This window comes from Megascapheus bottae, chromosome 32 (assembly GCF_031878675.1).
Source record: "Megascapheus bottae isolate mThoBot1 chromosome 32, mThoBot2.hap1, whole genome shotgun sequence".
Classification (NCBI taxonomy): domain Eukaryota; kingdom Metazoa; phylum Chordata; class Mammalia; order Rodentia; family Geomyidae; genus Megascapheus; species Megascapheus bottae.
The window spans coordinates 8,450,382-8,468,915 of NC_143540.1; the positions used below are offsets into that span (position 1 = coordinate 8,450,382).

The 18,534-nt window shown below is 44.0% G+C and overlaps 1 protein-coding gene and 1 non-coding gene across 3 annotated transcripts in view; both read left to right on the forward strand.

The window, feature by feature from the left end:
• The first annotated feature begins 4,499 nt into the window (after positions 1-4,499).
• Positions 4,500-18,534, forward strand: part of Smarcc1 (SWI/SNF related BAF chromatin remodeling complex subunit C1) — a 70,981-nt gene continuing 56,946 nt past the window's right edge. Inside the window, exons 1-4 of one of the 2 annotated variants that reach the window (XM_090323387.1) lie at positions 4,500-4,771; positions 6,954-7,073; positions 12,370-12,455; positions 16,209-16,290. In XM_090323387.1, coding sequence (XP_090179513.1) covers positions 4,580-4,771; positions 6,954-7,073; positions 12,370-12,455; positions 16,209-16,290 — 480 coding nt within the window. In that variant the 5' untranslated portion in view covers positions 4,500-4,579. The remainder of the gene's footprint in view (positions 4,772-6,953; positions 7,074-12,369; positions 12,456-16,208; positions 16,291-18,534) is intronic. The other variant, XM_090323386.1, reaches the window with a different exon arrangement.
• LOC150043225 (U6 spliceosomal RNA) lies at positions 18,242-18,347 on the forward strand. Its single transcript, XR_016533515.1, has one exon. It is a non-coding gene; the product is annotated as a U6 spliceosomal RNA (small nuclear RNA).

Here is an 18,534-nt window from a genome sequence, read left to right on the forward strand (position 1 = left end):
GAGGTGGCTATCCGGGCCTCTCTTCTCCCCTCCCCCCCTCCCATTCCCGCCTCCTCCCGGGCTCTAGAGAAAAAGGGGATTATCCTTCCAGGAGGAGGCCTGCTTGGGGGTTTAGTGGAATCCGCCTTCGTTGGAGAGAACTCAAGAGCAGTTGGGTCAGAAGTTCAGATTTGGAAAACAGAAAAAGCAGAGGCCCCGGGGGAGGGAAATGGGGACCAAGACATGAGAAAGGGTATCAATGTTTGTGAAGTAATGCACCTTCTATCTGGTGAATATAATGTAACCCTTCTATTACAATAAAAATATATATGGAAAAAAAAAAGCAGAGGCCTACATGAATGGTAGAGCTCTACTGGTGGCCCTGTGGTAAGGCATTCTTAACCCCCCCCCCCCCAGCAAAATAATGCACACATTGCCTGGATTCACCACAGCTAGTTATCTCAGTTTCTTAAGTGTTACGGTATGTGGAGGATCGCAGTTAAAAGCCAGTCCAAACACAAAATCCTGGAGACTCTTTGACTCCAATGAGCTACCAGAAAACCAGAAGTGTCGCTGTGGTTCAAATGGTAGAGTGCTACCCTTGGACGAAGAGATCCAGGACAGCGCCCAGGCCCAGAATTCAAGCCTCACAACCAACAAAAACAAACAAAAAAGACATTCAAGATTTCGTTTTATTTATTTACATTTTATTTAGCGTTTGCATAAAAATGTTAGTGTAAATAATAGAATAATATTCCTACTTTCCAAGCCAGTCAAGAGAAAATAAAATTATTGAATAGAAGGCGGTAGAGGGGAAGAGATAGAAAAAAAAAGAACAAAAAGTGAGTGGATGCCTGTAAGGTGGTAACTGTGCACCAAAATATAATTATGAATGGGTTACAGTAGTATACAATTGTCGTCAGCTTATTAGGCTGAAACGAAATGATCACTTGAACCCAACAGTTCAGTGTCTGCTTGGGAATCATAATGAGACCGTTTAAAGAAGGGGGAAAAAAAAGGCCTGGGGCTAGTGGCTCATGCCACTCAGGCCAGGAAAGTCTGTGAGATTTATCTCCATCTAAATCACAGAAAAAGCTGCAAGTGACATTGTGGTTTAAGTGGTAGAGCACTAACCTTGAGGTAAAGGAGTTCAAGAACCAGCACCTAGGTCCAGAGTTCAAGCCTCAGGACTGGTAAAAAAAAAATCTATGATTAAAACAAATTAAAAACATTATTTACACTCACATGCTTATTCCTTTCACACAGGAAATTCAGAGGGAATTATGATCTGCCATCCTGTGGCTTCTGGTAATTTTTAATTCAAAATGTAATTCTTCTACAAACCATTGGAGGGCAGTATGGAATATACAGTAGTATTCTTTCATCAACTATCTTGCAAGAGTATGGCCAGATTCCTGCCAATTACTTTGTTCTTTTACTTGGGGAAAAGATGGCCTTTTGTTTTCCCCAAAAGGCTTTGTGAGTTGGGAATGGCTTAAGTGGTAGACTGCTTGCCTAGCATGAACCCTGGGTTAGATTCCCCAGTACCACATAAACAGAAAAACCTGCACAGTGGCTCAAGTGGTGGAGCATTAGCCTTGAGCAAAAGAAGCTCAAGGACAATGCCTAGGCCCTGAGTTCAAGCCCAGGACTGGCAAAAAAAAAACAAAAAACAAAAACCCCAAACCTCCCAATACAGTAATTGTGACCCCCAAAACTGTTTTGTACATCTAGTATGTTAGATGTTCTACTTTGGGAACCACATCCCAGTCCTAAATTCATTATTTTTAATAGGTGGCATTTAACAAAAGTGGAGCTGTGGTTCAAGTGATAGAGCATTAGCCTTGAGCAAAATACTTCAGGGCCACTCCCAAACCCCAACTTCAAGCCCCAGGACCTGCACCAAAAATAAGATATGGCATTTTACCACAAGAGAAGCATTTCTCTTCATTTATTCATTAATTCACTAAATCATACCATGCATCACTGGGTTATTATTTTTTCAGTGGAGTAAGAGCCATTATCATCATTATTTGACAAATAGAGCAGAGCAGATAATGAAGACAAGTATTTCTGCTCTTGGATTATTCTGAGACTACTAATCTCACAATTTTTTTTTTAATGTAAATAGAGGGCTGCAGGTTAGCTTTTAGGGTTTTTGTTTGGGTTGGTCATGAGGCTTAACTCTGGGCCTGGGTACTGTCCGAGCTCTTCAGCTCAAGGCCAGCACTCTATTACTTGAGTCACAGCACCACTTCTGGTTTTCTGGTGGTTAATTGGAGATGAGAATCTTACAGACTTTCATGGTTTTGAACCATGATGCTCAGATCTCAGCCTCCTGAGTAGCTAGATCCTAGCGTTGAGGTTCAGAGCCAGCCTGCACAGAAAAATCCCTTGACCAAAAGAGCTCAGGGACAATGCCTAGGCACTGAGTTCAAGCCCCAGGACTGGCAAAAAAAAAAAAAAGTCTTCCAAACTTTGGTCTCAGCCTTCTGAATAGCTACATCACAGGCATAAACCACAGGAACATGTCACTGTCCTGAAGTTTTGCATACAAAAACAGGCATGGCAGTTTCAAATGGTTTCATTATTTTTATACTTGTTGTTGACAATCTATTTTGAAAATATCCATCCCTCTCAATAATACGAAATTCTCCAAGACAAAACTTAAAAAAAAAAACAACAAAACAAACAAGGTCTGATTATATAGCTATGAAGGTTGGGCTAATAAAACCCACTAGTAGCAAGACTCTGCTTTCCAGAAGTATTCTATTTTATTTGGTGCTGGTTTTAGGCTGGAATTCAGGGACTGGGTACTATCCTTGAGCATAGTGCTCTACTACTTGAAGCACAGCTTTGCTTCTGGTCCTTTTGGCAGTTAATTGGAGATAAAGAGTCTCATAAAATTTCTGCTTGGGCTGGCTTTGAACCACAATCCTCAGATCTCAATTTCCTGAATAGCTAGGATTACAAGCAGGAGTCATTCGTTCCAGGCTCTGTTTGTGCCAATAATGGGACCTAAGTGCTATCCTTGAGCTCTTTTGCTCATGGCTAACACTGCCACTTGAGCCACGGCTCACTTCTACAGTTTTTGTGATTATTATGCAACTCGTGGTTAGGGATGGGAGAAGAAAAAAATGGGGGTAAGGAAGGGGTGACATTATCCAAGAAACATGGCCATCACTGCCTGACTTATGGAACTGTAACCTCTTGGTACGACTTTTTTTAAAAATATGGGAAGAGCCAGGCGCTGGTCTTATGCCTGCAATCCTACCTACTGAGCAGGCTGAGATCCGAGTCCATCGGAAAGTTTGTGAAACCATCAAAAGGTGGGAATTCGGCCTAGTGGTAGAGGGCTTGCCTAGCATGCCTGAAGCCCCTGATTCGATTCCTCAGTACCACATACACAGAAAAAACAAAACAAAACCATAAGTGGCGCTGTGGCTCAAGGGGTAGAGGGCTAGCCGTGAGCAAAAACACACTCAGGGGCAGTGCCTAAGGCTGAGTTCAAGGACCAGGTCCTACACACACACACACACACACACACACACACACACACACACACACACATTTTTTTTTTCCTTACTGCCACAATCCAATTACCTCTCCTACTCATGGCCTTTCACCAGTCTTTCCTAAGTCCATACCCGTTATTATTTGTTCTCCTGTGTCCTGAAGGCCCTCTGCCCTCTCATCATCTTCTATTCAACCTAAGACAGGCCTCGAAGAACTCATCAGCGCTGCTCACAAGCCTTGGGTCGGTCACTTGCTGTTCCAGGGGGAGGAAACAGCATCATGTTCACCACTGCACTACGGCCATCCTTCCCGTCTACCGCGGGGCCGTTCACCCCCCCCCACACTCATTGACCACGTGTTAAGATGACAGATGCCGTATCCAGCCCCACAGGAGACACTCGAGGAAAGGATTCACTCGACGGGGGTGAAAACCAGGCAGGAATTGTCCAGTGGGGCAGTGGTAAGCCATTCCAGGCTGCCCAGGCAGCGATCGGAGCTCTCAGGTACTTTTCGAGCGTGTTGGCAAACGTCCTGCGGCGACCGTGGGGGATGCGAGGCCTGCGGGCCAGCGGCCGCCCCGCCCGACCTCACCTGCGGGGTCCCCGAGTCGGGGCTTTCCCCCTCGATACTCCTCCTCACACTAGGCCTTTTCTTTCCGGCGGTAGCCAAAGATACGGAACCTGCAGGCGATTGGCGTCCGCCTCAACCACGCGAAGCCCGGGAAACGGAGGCCGACGCTCAGGGGAAGCTCACCACCGGTCTCCGGCAACTGGTGTCTCTAGATCTGCCCGGGCGAGCGGAAGGGGCGGGCACGGCGGGAACGCCGCGCATGCGCGAACCCGTCCGGCGAGCCGGCGGCGGTGGGAGCGCGGGTGTCGGGAGGGGGCGGGGCGAAGCCGCCGAGCCGGAAGCAGGTTGGCTAGGCGGAGCCCGAGCGGTGGTGCTGGTGGTGGTGGTGGTGGTGGCGGCGGAGGCGGAGGCGGCGGCGGCGGCGGTGGAGGTGGCGGCTACGCGCGCGCGGGTGCGCGGGCGCGAACGGGAAACGCCGCGAGGGTCGGGTGTGTGGAGACGACGGTCGGTGACGATGGCCGCGGCGGCGGGAGGCGGGCCGGGAGCGGCGGCGGGAGCGGCGGGCGCAGGGGGCGCGGCGACGGCGGCGGGCCTGGCCATCTACCGGCGGAAGGACGGGGGTCCGGCCAGCAAGTTTTGGGAGAGCCCGGATACGGTGTCCCAGCTGGATTCGGTGCGAGTCTGGCTGGGCAAGCACTACAAGAAGGTGAGTCTCCGCGCGCCGGTGAGGAGGCCGGGGGGGGGGGGGGGGAGGAGGGAGGGAGGAGGCGGGAGGCGTCGCGCGCGCCCCGGGGGGCGGCGGGGGGGGGCGGGAGTCGGCGTCGGGCCTCGCGGGCCGCCCCTCCCCCCCCCCCCCGCGCGCCACGAGGGACAACAAAGGCCGGCGCGGGGCTCGCCACGCCCCCCCCCTCCGCGGGCCACTCGGGTTGGGTCCCGCTCCTCCCCTCCCCCCGTCCCTCCCTCGAGTCCACGCACGTGGGTGGAAAGCCTCGGGGCCCGCGTGGCTCCTTCGCCCGTGTGCCCGTGGAGCGCTCTCCGGGCGTGAATCTGGGTCTCCCCCACCCCACCCCACCCCTCCACTCTTTTGTTAGTCGCGTGAAAGCGCGAGGTGAGCAGACCACCGTCACCCGCGCTCCCGACTCGTGTGTTTCTGGGACTTTAACTCCAGGTCGTGGAAGTTAACTAACTCCAGGTTGTTCTGCTCCCTCGGCGGGGTTGGTTCCACGGGTGGAAGGATCGGCGGGACGATTGTCCTGGGAAGTGGACGGGCCGTGGGGGTTCCATCCTGCGAATGGGTCGGGTCGCCGAGGGCACCGGATCTACGGTATCATTCACGAACCACATTTTCTTAAATGACGAGGACCCGTTTTTTTACTCGGTGGGAACTGACGGATGAGGTGTCCAGTGCTTGAGGTTGTTCCGATTCAGTGAGGCCCTTCTCCACTAAAAGAGCACCTTTATTCGGAATGTTTGCCCCTTGGGTGTTAAGTTCTTCATGTGTATACTTGTCTCTTCCACTTGGGAATATAAGTTATACTGAATCAGCGGCTTAGGGGGGCTTTTTTTTTTTTTCCCCCAAAGCTTGGCTTATTAACCCTTAGAGTTGTAAACTGTGTATGTGTGGGTGTGTGTACACAAGGCGGCTGCATTACTACTTGGAGTGTGGATTTAGGGCCTCCAGCTTACTGCTGGCCTAGTGTCCACGCCACCAAATCCCTCTTTGTGTAAGCCTTCAGGAGTGATGCCCTCAGGTGAGTCAGTGAAGCTGAGAGAATCACTGCCCTCCCTCCCCAATATGGGAGGGGGTATCATTTTGGGGAGTGTTCCATAGAACTGGGGCACAGGGCTGAATCATTTCGTTCTGGTAGGAGGCTGGTCCTTGATGCTTTGTCTCTAGTATAATGGCTTAGTAAATATTTGTTGAGTGAATGAAAAGCTAAACTTGTCTAAGAACATCCTTATTTAGGGTGAACAACTCTGTGATAAAGTTTTGTTAGTGTCTCGTAGTTGTTAGCCACTGGGCATATTGGGTTCTTTTTAGGTACTTTCCTCCCCCAGTCACATTTGAGCTCTAGATTATTCATATCTCCAATGCAATAAATATTGCTCCTTATACAGTCTGTATGCAAAAGAGTTCCTGGAAGTGGCTAAGGTAATCAAATGCTATGAAAATACTTGTTAATTCTAACAAATTACATTGTCTTAAGACAGTACTTTGGGTCTTTGTTGTTACTGTTCCTTGGGACTTAAATTCAATGATGCTTTCGAATTGAACTCAGGGCTCAAGGATTCACACTCAGCTGTTTTTTTTTTTTCTTCTTGAGGAAATGCTCTGTCAATTTGAGTCATGCCCTTGGTTCCAACTTTTTAGTTGTTAATTGAAAATAAAAGTCTGTTGTCATGATGCCTCTGTCCAGCATGTCTTTGAACTATGATCCTAAGTTCTCAGCTTCCTGATTGGTTAGGATTACAGGCTCTACCACTTGAACTGGGAGCCTGAGCACTGTTCTTGGACTTTCTCAATGGTAGAGCTCTACCACTTGAGCCACAGCACCATTTCCAGCTTTTTCCATGTATGTGATACCAAGAAATCCAACCCAAGTCTTCCTGCATGCTAGACAATCATTCTGCCACTAGGCCAAACTCCCAGCCCCTTGCTTTGAACTTTGATCCTCCCTTTTCTATCTCCTAGTTAGCTAGAATTATAGGTGTAAGCCACGGTGCCCTAGTTGAACTATTTTTTAAGAATGTACAGATTTTAAAAAATAAATAAATGTCCTTTACAGCGGAGAATATATCTTAAATATCTCTAAGTTTGTCACAGTGACAGTAAGCTTTTATCCTGGAACAAGCATGCTAGGTTTTGAGTCTCTTTCTTTGTCTTTCAGTATGTTCATGCAGATGCTCCCACCAATAAAACACTGGCTGGATTGGTAGTGCAGCTTCTCCAGTTCCAGGAAGATGCCTTTGGAAAACATGTCACCAACCCGGCCTTCACTAAACTCCCTGTAAGTACATTAGCTTGTTCCAAGGGTAGCTTCAGTTTCTGTACTCTTGGATGCAGCTGGTGACTGAATTACCTTGCTGGTCTTAGCTAATGAATACTGCTATTTTTTTCTTTATTTTTGTGATGGTAATAGACCTTGAACTCAAGAGCCTTCTGCAACTTTCTACCACTTCCACCTCCATCCTAACCGTTTTGTTTTTTTAAATTGTCTGTTTTGGGTCTTAAACTCAGCCAGGGAGCTATCCCTGAGTTTCTGGGCTTATTAGTGCTCTACAACTTCACTCCCAGCTTTTGAGGTGGTTAATTGGAAATAAAAGTCTCACAAACTTTTCTGTTCTTGCTAGCGTTGAACCTTGATCCTCAGTTCCTCAGCTTCTTTAGTAGCTACCAGTGACCAGACCAGCCTAGCTTTTTTTTTTTTTTTTTTTTTTTTTTTTGGCTCCTTTGGAAATGAAGTCTTGACATCTCTGCTTGGGCTGGCTTCAACCTGTAATCTCTTTAGTTTTCTTTTTTTCTTTTTTAGGTCGGTCATGGGACTTGAACTTTGTGCCTGGCTGCTGTCCTTGAGCTCTTCAGCTCAAGGCTTCTGCCTCAGCACCACTTCTGGTTTTCTACTGGTTAATTGGACATAAGAGTCTCACCGACTTTAGTGCCCCTGGGGCTGGCTTTGAACCTCCATCCTCACATCATAGCCTCCTGAGTAGCTACAATTACAGGCATGAGCCACCACACCCGGCTCCTCTCTCTAGTTTTCAACCCTCTGAGTAGCTAGGATTGCAGGCATAAATTACTGACTGGCACCTTACTGAAAAATAGGCTTGTGCGTGCATGTGCTCACTCAGGTCCATGTCACTGTTGGTGTTTGAACTCAGGACCTGTGTGCTGTCCCTGAGCCAACTCAGCTTCTGGCTATGTGGTAGGTAATTGGAGATAAGAGTCTCATAGACTTTCCCGCCTACTCTGGCTTTGAGCTATAATCCTTAGATCTCAGCCTCTTGGGCAGCTAGGGTTAGAGGCATGAGTTTCTGACATCCTCCTTGAAAAAAAAAAAAAGAAACAAAACTTTTTTTTTTTTTAAGAAGCTGCTCTCGGGCTAGTTTCAAACTTGTGACTCCTGCTTTATCCCTCCTCGTGTGGGGATTGTGGCCATAAATCCCTCTCTTGCTTATTTTTATTAGTGAGGACTACTCAGTTGATAATTCAGCATACTTATTTTACTGGCATTTTTTTCTTTTGCCACCTGCTGAGGTCTATTTTTTGTGGGAGGGGTGGTAAGGGGTTAGTTGTGGGGCTTAAACTCAGAGCCTGGGCACTGTCCCTGAGCTTTTTGTTTTTGTTGTTTTGCTCAAGGTTAGTGCTCTACTGTTTTGAGTGACAGTACCACTTCCAGTCTGGTGGTTAATTGGAGATGAGATTCTCACCAACTTTCCTACCCAGTCAGGCTTTAAACCACAATCCTCAGATTTCAGTCTCCTGAGTAGGTAGTATTACAGGTGTGAGCTACTTGGTGCCTGGCTTATTTTTCTAACGTTTCTAACTAAAATTATTTCAGAGTAAAAATTTGCAAGAATAACGTAAATTTATATTTGCTTTTACTTAGTACTCATTGTTTTACGCATTTACTTTTTTTTATCATTTGCTCTCTTTAAATAATTCATTGCTTATTTCCTATTTTCTTACGTTGCAAACTGGATTAGAATGATCAAACTGGGTCGTTGTTTAAAGCATTGTAATGTAGTATTAGTCATTAATCAAGAATAACAGACTAAAGTAACATGCATAACATTATACCAAGTAATTTACATAGTAGATTTACTGTTTGGAATTAAAACATACGAGTGTCCCAAAACAAGATTTTCAGGGGACTTTCTTCGTAGGATATTTAACTCTTGGTAACTAAACCATTATTAACTTGCAGTGTTTAAGGATTAGAGAAGAATATTTTTAGGCATAAGCCATAATTAAAAATAATTCATGGCTTAGTGCCAGTAGGACCAGATGTACTTTCCTTCCTCTCAAAATAGTGTTCTCCATTTTCCCAAATGAAAAGGGTATCATGTGGAATAGTGTTGAACAAGATGGGATGAGAGAACATTAAGAATAGCAAAGAACATTTTAGTGAAATGTATAATAACTTTTTTTACAAAGTTATTTTTCTAAATAAATAATACTGGTATAACAGTAAATTATTGCTGGATGTGGTGGCCTCTGCCGGTCATTCTAGCTACACAGTAGGCTGAGATCTGAGCATCAAAGTTCAAAGCCAGCCTAGGCACTAAAGTTGGTGAGATTCTTATCTCAATTAACCACCAGAAAACCGGAGTGGCACTGTCGCTCAAGGGGTAGGGCAGTAGCCGTGAACCGAAGAGCTCTGGAACAGCGCTCAAGTCCAGAGATCAAGTCCCATGACTGACAGTGACGACAGCAACAGCAAAAAGAGTAAATTATTGGGTCCAGGAGTGTGGCCTAATAGTAGAGTGCTTGCCTAGCATCTGCAAAGCTCTGGATTCTATTCCTCAGTACTACTTGCACAGAAAAAGCCAGAATTGATGCTGTGGCTCAAGTGGTAGAGCTCTAGCCTTTAGCAAAAGAAGCCCAGGGACAGTGTCTAAGCCCTGAGTCCAAGCGCTGAGATTGGCAAAAACAAAAAAAACCTAAAACCAGACTAATGTTTCCCATTTCCTACAAGGTGTGTGTGTAGTGGTGTGGTATGTGTGTGGTGGTACACATAAGTATAAAAACACCATAGAGTCTCTCTTCTGTCTGCCTTTTACAGTAAATAGGTGTAAAAAGCAAAACTTATGTGAGTCTCAGTCTAGCTGGAGCAGAGAATTTTCAAGTATAAGGCCCACAAAACCATTTGTTACATGACAGCACAGATACATACACTTATTGTCAGCTCCCCACACAACAGCCTATCTTCTGATATTGATCATTTTATGTGGCCTGAGAATTTTGCTATAAATATCCAAATGGCTTTTGGCAGAAAATGTTTCCCTGCCCCTGAAAGTAAGTGAAAGAGTGGTACAGTACTTGCCTCGTTTGTGCCAAGGCACTGAGGTTGATCTGTAGTACCACCAAAACAATAGCAACAAAAAGTGACAAAAGATTTGGCAAAGGATAGTTGGGGGAATTGGAAGGAAGGGATGGCATTTAAAAAAAAAAAAAAAAGGAATTAGAGAGAAATGTACTCATTAACTTAGTTATTCCTGTGAAACACCTTAGTAATTGTAAAATTACATATATGAGATATAGTGTGTATATATATATATATATATATATTAATAGTGACTAAAGGTGCCTGTAATCCTAGCTACACAGGAGGCTGAGATCTAAGACTTTTGGCTCAAAGCCAGCCTGCACAGGAAAGTCTGTGATACTTTTTGTGTATGTACCAGTCCTGGGGCTTGAATTCAGGGCCTGGACACTGTCCCTGAGCTGCTTTTGTTCAAGGCTAGCACTCTACCATTTGAGCCACAGTGCCGCTTCTGGCTTTTTCTGTTTATGTGGTACCAAGGAATCAAACCCAGGGCTTCATGCATGCTAGACAAACACTGCCACTAAGCAATATTCCCAGCCCTTGTCTCTGAGCTTTTATACTCAATCAAGGCTAGTATTCTACCACTTGAGCCACAGCTCCATTTTTGGCCTTTCTTTTTCTTTTTTTGGTAGTTAATTGGCGATGAGTGTGTCATGCACTTTGCTGCCCAAGCCAGCTAAAAACTTCAACTCTCAGAGCTCAGCCTCCCGAGTAGCTAGGATTTCAGGTGTGAGCCACTGGTGCCCAGCTGAATGAAACAGATTTTGACTGAATGAGAGAATATTTAACTTAATTCCATTTTAGAATCTAGCTCAGTTGAAGGGTACTTTCTTAGCTTTTGGTTAGATTGTCAGCAAAACCTCTTTACATCTCTCCCTTTCTCTTCTCCCCTCTTACCCCATAATTCAAACATTGCCAACAATCTACAGTCTTACCCCAAGCATATAGTACACTTTCCTTCAGAGATAAAATTTCCTTTTTATGGATATCACCATGTTTGTATTTATTCTTGAATGGTATAGTATATTTTTGCTTTTGCATTTTATTTGAATGGACTATATTCTTTCTTTCATATCTTGCTGCAATAGAAGTATTTCAAAACATGGGAAAAAATTGGAGTGGAAAATATAGTCTATCTCAACTCCTCAGCGTATATTACTGAAAGTAAACCTAGGCTGGACTTGATCTCATGACTTTTGTCTCAGCCTCCTGAGTGCTTGAATTACAGGGATGTAACATTGTCCCTACTTTGCTATCTTATAATTTTGCAATTATTTAATCCTTTACAGTGTATTATTATTTGATTATTTTTTTTAATTTATTTTTTGTTAAATTATTTTTAAAGAAAAGTATAGCCAGTCAGCCAGTGGCTCACATCTGTAATCCTACCTATTCAAGAGATTGATATCTGAGGATTGGGCTGGGAATGTGGCTTAGTGGTAGAATGATCGAGCCCTGGGTACTATTCCTTAGTGCAACGTAAACAGAAAAAGCCGGAAGTGGTGCTGTGGCTCAAGTGACAGAATGCTAGCCTTGAGCCACAGAAGCTCAGGGATAGCACCAAGGCTGAATTCAAGCCAAAGTAGTGACCTCCCCCCCCTAAGAAAAGGGTGGGGAGAGAATAAGAAAAGTCATGAGATATGAGGATCATGTGTAAGGCCAGTCCAGGCAGACAAATCTAAGAAATTACTATTTTTGTTTTTATTATTTTGTGTGTGTTGTGTATGTGTATGAATGCTCTGGTCTTAGGGCTTGGACTGGATCTGGGTGCTCAAGGCTAATACTCATCAGTTTCAGCTTTTTTGTGGTTAATAGAAGATAAGAATCTGAGAGACATTACTGCCTGGGCTGGCTTTGAACTCATTATCCTCAAATCTCAGCCAATCTTGAGTAGCTAGGACTATAGCTAGGCCACAGGCACCTAGCTATATATTTTAAAATATCAAATGTAAAGTTATAGTAGAATTACTTATGAGTCACTGATTTTTGCACTAGCGTTCTTTTTCAAATACTTTGTATCCTTTCACTTACTAATTCACAGCATTATGTTTAATGGACTTTAAAAAAGACATTTTCAGTAAAATTTTCAGTCAATTTTTAGTAAAATTTCTATATACCTTAAGTTTTTCAAGAAAGAACTCAAAGTAATGAAGCAGCAATCACTTAAGTCTTCTAAGTTTATAAAACTTAGAAGTTAGACATGCGTGATTTTTGTAAGATCCTTTATTTTTCTTACATGTAATTTATATCATTTTAGGCAAAATGTTTCATGGATTTTAAAGCTGGAGGTACCTTGTGTCACATTCTTGGGGCAGCTTACAAATATAAAAATGAACAGGGATGGTAAGTTTTACTATTTATTTCCATGTGTTGGTTTCATATGTAAATTCCTTAGTGTTAAGTTATATTTCTTTATATGATGCTAGCAAATTTTGTAAACATATTGTAGTTAAGTGCAAGCTAAATTGTTTTTATTAAGAACCTAGTTTACGACTGGTAGTTTTACCTTGTGATAGAGTGTTTGCCTAACATGCATGAAGACCTGGGTTCAATTCCTTGGTACCACATACATAGAAGAGTTGGGAACGGCCGGGTGCGGTGGCTCACACCTGTAATCCTAGCTACTCAGGAGGCTGAGATTTAAGGATCAAGGTTCAAAGCCAGCCTGGGCACAAAATGACCAGGACTCCAATCTCCAATTAATCATTAACCTCTAGAAAATGGGAAGTGAAGCTTGACTCAAGGGTAGGGCGGTAGCCTTGAGCTGAAGTACTCAGGGACAGTGCCCAGGCCCAGGCCAAGTTCAAGCCTCATGACCCACCAAAAGAAAAAAGTTGGAAATGGTGCTGTGGCTAAGTGGTACAGCACTAGCCTTGAGGAAAAGCCCAAAGACAGTGTTCGGGCCCTGAGTTCAAGCCCAAGGACAGATAAAAAAAGAAAAAGAAAAGAAGCAAGAACCTAGTCTACTAACTTCCTACATCCAACGCACTACAGTTAAACAGTGACTATATTTAACAGGTAAGTTATTTATTTTGGTTTCTGAATCCAGAGTTTCAAGTACTTCACCACTGCTGTCTCCTTTGCCTCAAGCAAGTTCTATGTGTGTTTTTCTGTAGATAACAAGTGCACAGTATTAGCACACAGGAAGATAAACTCAGTGATGTACATGTGCTGGGACTTGATCTCAGGGCCTTTGAACTCTGTCCCTGATTGCTCAAGGATTAGCACTCTACCACTTGAGCCACAAGCTTCACTTCCAGATTTTTTTCTTTTTACTGGTCAGTCGGGAGGCTTTGAACTCTGGGCACTGTCCCTGAGGTCTTCAGCTCAAGACTACCACTCTGCTACAGGAGCCATAGCACTACTTCTGACCTTTTCTGTATGTGGTACCAAGGAATCAAACCCAGAGCTTCATGCATGTTACGCAAGTACTACCAGTAGGCCACACTCCGGGCCCTGCTAGAACTTTGTAAATGGTGCTCAGGTATTTACTAGGTTGAGCATGAGAATTTACTCTTGTTAGAGATGCCTTTCTATTTTCCAATTCACCATCCAGCTTGGTGTTATACCTCTCACCGGACTGCCTCTAATATGGGATCCCCAGTGTGCTTATTAAGTATTCCATATTCCCGGGCACAACTCTTCACTAATTCCTTATTCTGCTTGTAATTCAAGTGCCAACCTGGACTCTTGGGCAAAGAGTCTGAAAGTTAAATAACTTCCTAGGTCGCACATTTTGGAACTTGATTTGTGGCTCCAGGGACAGCACAGTGAGATATTTTTATTAGGAAAGATTAAGGTATTTCAGATAGATACATGTAGTAAAATCTTTAATTCTCCCCCACTCATTTCCCAAAAGGAAGAAAAGGATAGTGTTACAGAAAGCAAGTTAATAGAAATAATGATCAGAGTCTGATTTTTGTCTTTAAAACACCTCATCCATTACTTCAATAACAAGATAGTTTTGTTAGGGGACTTTTAAGACAGTCTTAACATGAAGGAAGACACAAATAGCTTCACAGAGGAAGTAACACATGAGTGGATTCTGGGATTGACCATCGAGTGGCTGATGACAGTCTGGGAAAGTGACAGAGTTTAGGAAGGAATTCTTAGAAGTATGGGCTATCTAAGATAAAACTGCATGACAGGCTAGTCAAGAGCAGGAGCCTTGTACCCATATACCATCTATAATTCTACCCAATGCATGGTAGTAATGGTTTCAGAAAATAGAACTAGGACTGAGGCTATACCTCATTGGTTGTGGGATTGCTTAGAACAAGAAAGGTCGAAAGGTCTTGGGTTTAATCCCTCACTGTATACTAATCATAAACCTTATGCTTATGGTGAGCTTTATACCTTTCATTAAAGATTTAAGTTCGTTTTATACTCATCCTGGGGTTTGAACTCAGGGCCTAGGCACTGTCCTTGAGCTTTTTTGCTCAAGTAGCATTCTGCTACTTGAGCCAAAGCTCCACTTCCAGCATTTTTGGTACTTAATTGGAGATAAGACTCTTATTGAGGGCCTGGGAGTTTGGCCTAGTGGTTAAAGTGCTTGCCTAGCATGCATGAAGACCCGGGTTCGATTCCTCCGTACCACATACATAGAAAAAAGCTGGAAGTGGTGCTGAGGCTCAAGTGGTAGAGCTCTAGCCTTGAGAAAGTCCAAGGACAGTGCTCAGACCCTGAGCTCAAGCCCAAGACTGGCAAAAAAAAAAAAAAAAAAACTTTAAAAAAACAAAAAAGGAGTCTTATTGAGTACTTCAAATGGTAGAGCACAAATCTTGAGCACAAGAGGCTCAGGCCCAGGCCTTGAGTTCAGGCCCCACAACCGACCGAAGGAAGGGAAGAAGTGAGGACCTTAAAGACTTTGCTGCTTGTACTACCTTTGAACCATGATCCTAACATCTCCGCCTCCTAAGTAGGATTACAAGTGTGAGCCACTGGTGCCCTGGCAAGATTTAACTTTTCACTAAAACAGATCACTATACTAGAGATGTTGATTCTTGATTGGTAAGGCTGTTTTTGAAGGAGGTGGTATGATTAATTAGTACCTAACCCTCCATGAATATACAACCCTCATTATGTCACCAAAGTCTTTTCTTCTTGGATGTTTGTGCTAAAGAATTAAAATGTATTTTTCAAAAGTAGGCCTTGGGCCGAGTGCAGTGGCTTAGGCCTGTAATCCTACCTACTCTGGAGGCTGAGATCCGAGGATCAAAGTTCAAAGCCAGCCTGGGCACAAAAGGACCTGAGACTCTTATCTCCAATTAACCTCTAGAAAATGGGAAGTGGGGCTTGGCTCAAAGGGTGTGTGTGGGGGGGGGGTAGCCTTGAGCTGAAGAGCTCAGGGACTACACCCAGGCCCAGAGGTAGGGTGGTAGTCTTGAGCTGAAGATCAAGCCCCATGACCCACCAAAAAAACCTAAAAAGTAGGTCTTGGATAAAAATGTGATAAGAAGCTATAGACTTCATAAAGAAATAATTTAAGAGTAGGTTAACCCAACCTCAGAATATGTTACTCATTGGTAGGTAAAGAGATAAGGAGAAAGTTACCAAGGAAAGGTTAGGTGAGTTTTAGCACATTTAAGAAAACAGTATAGGGGCTGGGAGTTTGGCCTAGTGGTAGAGTGATTGCCTAGCATGCACAAAGACCCAGGTTCGATTCCTCTGTACCACATGCTTAGAAAAAGCCAGAAGTGGTGCTGAGGCTCAAGTGGTAGAGTTCCAGCCTTGAGAAAAATCCAAGGACAGTATTCAGGCCCTGAGCTTAAGCCCAGGACTGGCAAAAAAAAAAAAAAGAAAACAGTAGAGTCAAAGATCACCTTTATTTCCCCATGGAATGTGGACATTAAGACCATATTCCTAAATGAATTAATTTGTAGATTCAATTCCCAGGATTCTTTAGGGAATCGGTACTTTGATTCCCAGTAGCTTTTAATGTCATCTTTTGTGTGTGACAATATTGATACTGTTTGCTTGTACTACTGAGAATACCTGTCTAAGTCTAACTCATTTGAATTGGATCCTAAAATCTAGTTTTCACTTTAAGTTTGATACAACAAACTTAGTATTTACTATGTTTTTCTTCTATTTTAGGAGGAGATTTGATTTACAAAATCCATCTCGAATGGATCGTAATGTTGAAATGTTCATGAATATTGAAAAAACATTGGTGCAGGTAAGTTGGAAAATGAAGTAATTAAATTTTGTGGAAAGTATACTTTATGTTGGGTCATGTCTATAATATTAATTATTCAGGAACTGGAAAATCACTTGTTGAGGCCAGTTCGTGCAGAAAAGTTCAAGAGAGTCCAATCTCTGTATCAGCAAAAATACTAGAGTGCCAGCTAAATAAGCATGAGATCCTGAGTTCAACTTTGTGTGGGGAGGCGGGGGGGTTGGAGTGTGTATGTGTGTTAGGTTGGTGATATTGGATTGCCAAATAACCCATGGAAGATTTTCTGAAATATGTGGTGTAATGTCAGTTTAAGACTATTGACCTTAGATTTCTGGTTTAAAAAGAAAAATCCGTGCTATTGGTTTTTTGGTTGTTTATTTTGTTTTGATTTCCATTAATTTCCCCTCTTGGAGCTTGCTGGTTATGATGGTTCAGGCCTGTAGTCCTGTCTACTTGGTAGGCTAGGATTGTGGGGTTTAAGTTTGAGGCCAGCCTAGGTAAACAAATTCCAGAGACTCACAGTGGCAGGTACATCATATCTCTTATTCTCAGCAGCGTAGAGCCCAGGGCAATCTAGACATAAATTGATACCTTTCTTGGGGGTGGGGGGGAATGGGAGTTTGGCCTACTGGTAGAGTGGTTGCCTAGCATGCATGAAGACCTGATTCAGTTCCTTGGTACCATATATATGGAAAAAAGCTGGAAGTGGTGCGGTGGCTCAAGTGGTAGAGCTCTAGCCTTGAGAAAGCCCAGGGACTGTGCTCAGGCCCTGAGTTCAGCCCCAGGACTGGCAAAAAAAAAAAAATCTCTGGGTGAGATAAGGTTTTTTTGTTTGTTTCTGCCAGTCCTGGGGCTTAAACTCAGGGGCTAGGCACTGTCCTGGGACACTTCTTGCTCAAGACTAGAGTTCTACCACTTGGAACCACAGCGCCAATTCAGGCTTTTTCTGTGTATGTAGTACTGAGGAATCAAACCCAGGGCTTTGTGCATGCTAGGCGGAACACTCCATCACTAGGCCATGCTCCCGGCCCGACAAGATAAGGTTTTATTTCTTGTATTTCCAAGATTCCTTCTTTCTTTTCCCCCCACCTCCCATCATTCATTCATTCATTCATTCATTTTGTGGGTCATGGGGCTTGGCACTGTTCCTGAGTTCAAGGTTACTTCCCTAGGCCTGGAGCCATAGTCCCACTTCCCGATTTCTAGTGATTAATTGGAGATAAGAGTCCCAAGGTCTTTTGTGCCTGGGCTAGCTTTGAACCTCCATACCTTGATACTCAGATCTCAGCCTCCTGAGCAGCTAGGATTAATTATACTTGTGAGCTACTATGCCCAGCTCTTCTGTCTTCCTCCCTCCTTCTCTCTCTTTCTCTCTCTCTCTCTCTCTCTCTCTCTTTCTTTCTTTCTTTCATGGTACTTGAACTCTCGTCCTGCACACAGTCCCTGTGCTTTTATTGCTCAAAGCCAGCAGTCTACTACTTTGAGCAACCGCACCGCTTCCTCTTTTCTGGGGGTAAGATAAGAGATAAGCGTCTCATGGACTTTGCTGCCTGGGCTGGCTTCAAACTAGGATCTAAGGATCCTTAGGTGTTAGCCTCCTTAGGAGTAGCTAGGTTATAGGTGTGAGACACTGGTGCCGCTCTCCCCCCCCCCCATGCTCCCCTCTCTCAAATCTTTTATGATGCTAATGATTGAAATCCAGACCTTGTGCTAGGCAAACATCATGTCACATTGCCACTCTGCTGACCTAGTATTTTTATTGACTGGTTGTGATCAGTGAGTTAGCCTTCCTGGAGAATGGTCTCTAGCAAAAGCTTAATATGTAAGCTGAGCATTGGTGTCTCAAGCCTGTGAGCATAGCTTAGTTCTAAGCACAGTTCAAAGCCATGCTGGGCAGGAAAGTCCATGAGATACTTAACTAATTAAACTATCAAAAAGCCAAAAGTTATGCTTGCTTTTGCCAAAGCACATGTATTAAAATTGGAATGATACAGAGAAGAGTAGTTTGGCCCCTCAGCAAGGATGACAGGCAGATGTGTGAAGCATTCCATGTATTCATGCTCTGATTTTATCTGTCAGTACACATTGTAATACTTGGGGGAAGCGGGGAAAAGTTGAGCTGTGGCTTAAAAGAGAACCAGCAACCCGTTCCTAAATTCAAGACCTGGGACCACCAAAAAACAGCTAACGTATAGAAGGCCTTTGTCTACAGGCCGTTAGCTGTGGAAAGGATTGGGTTTATTG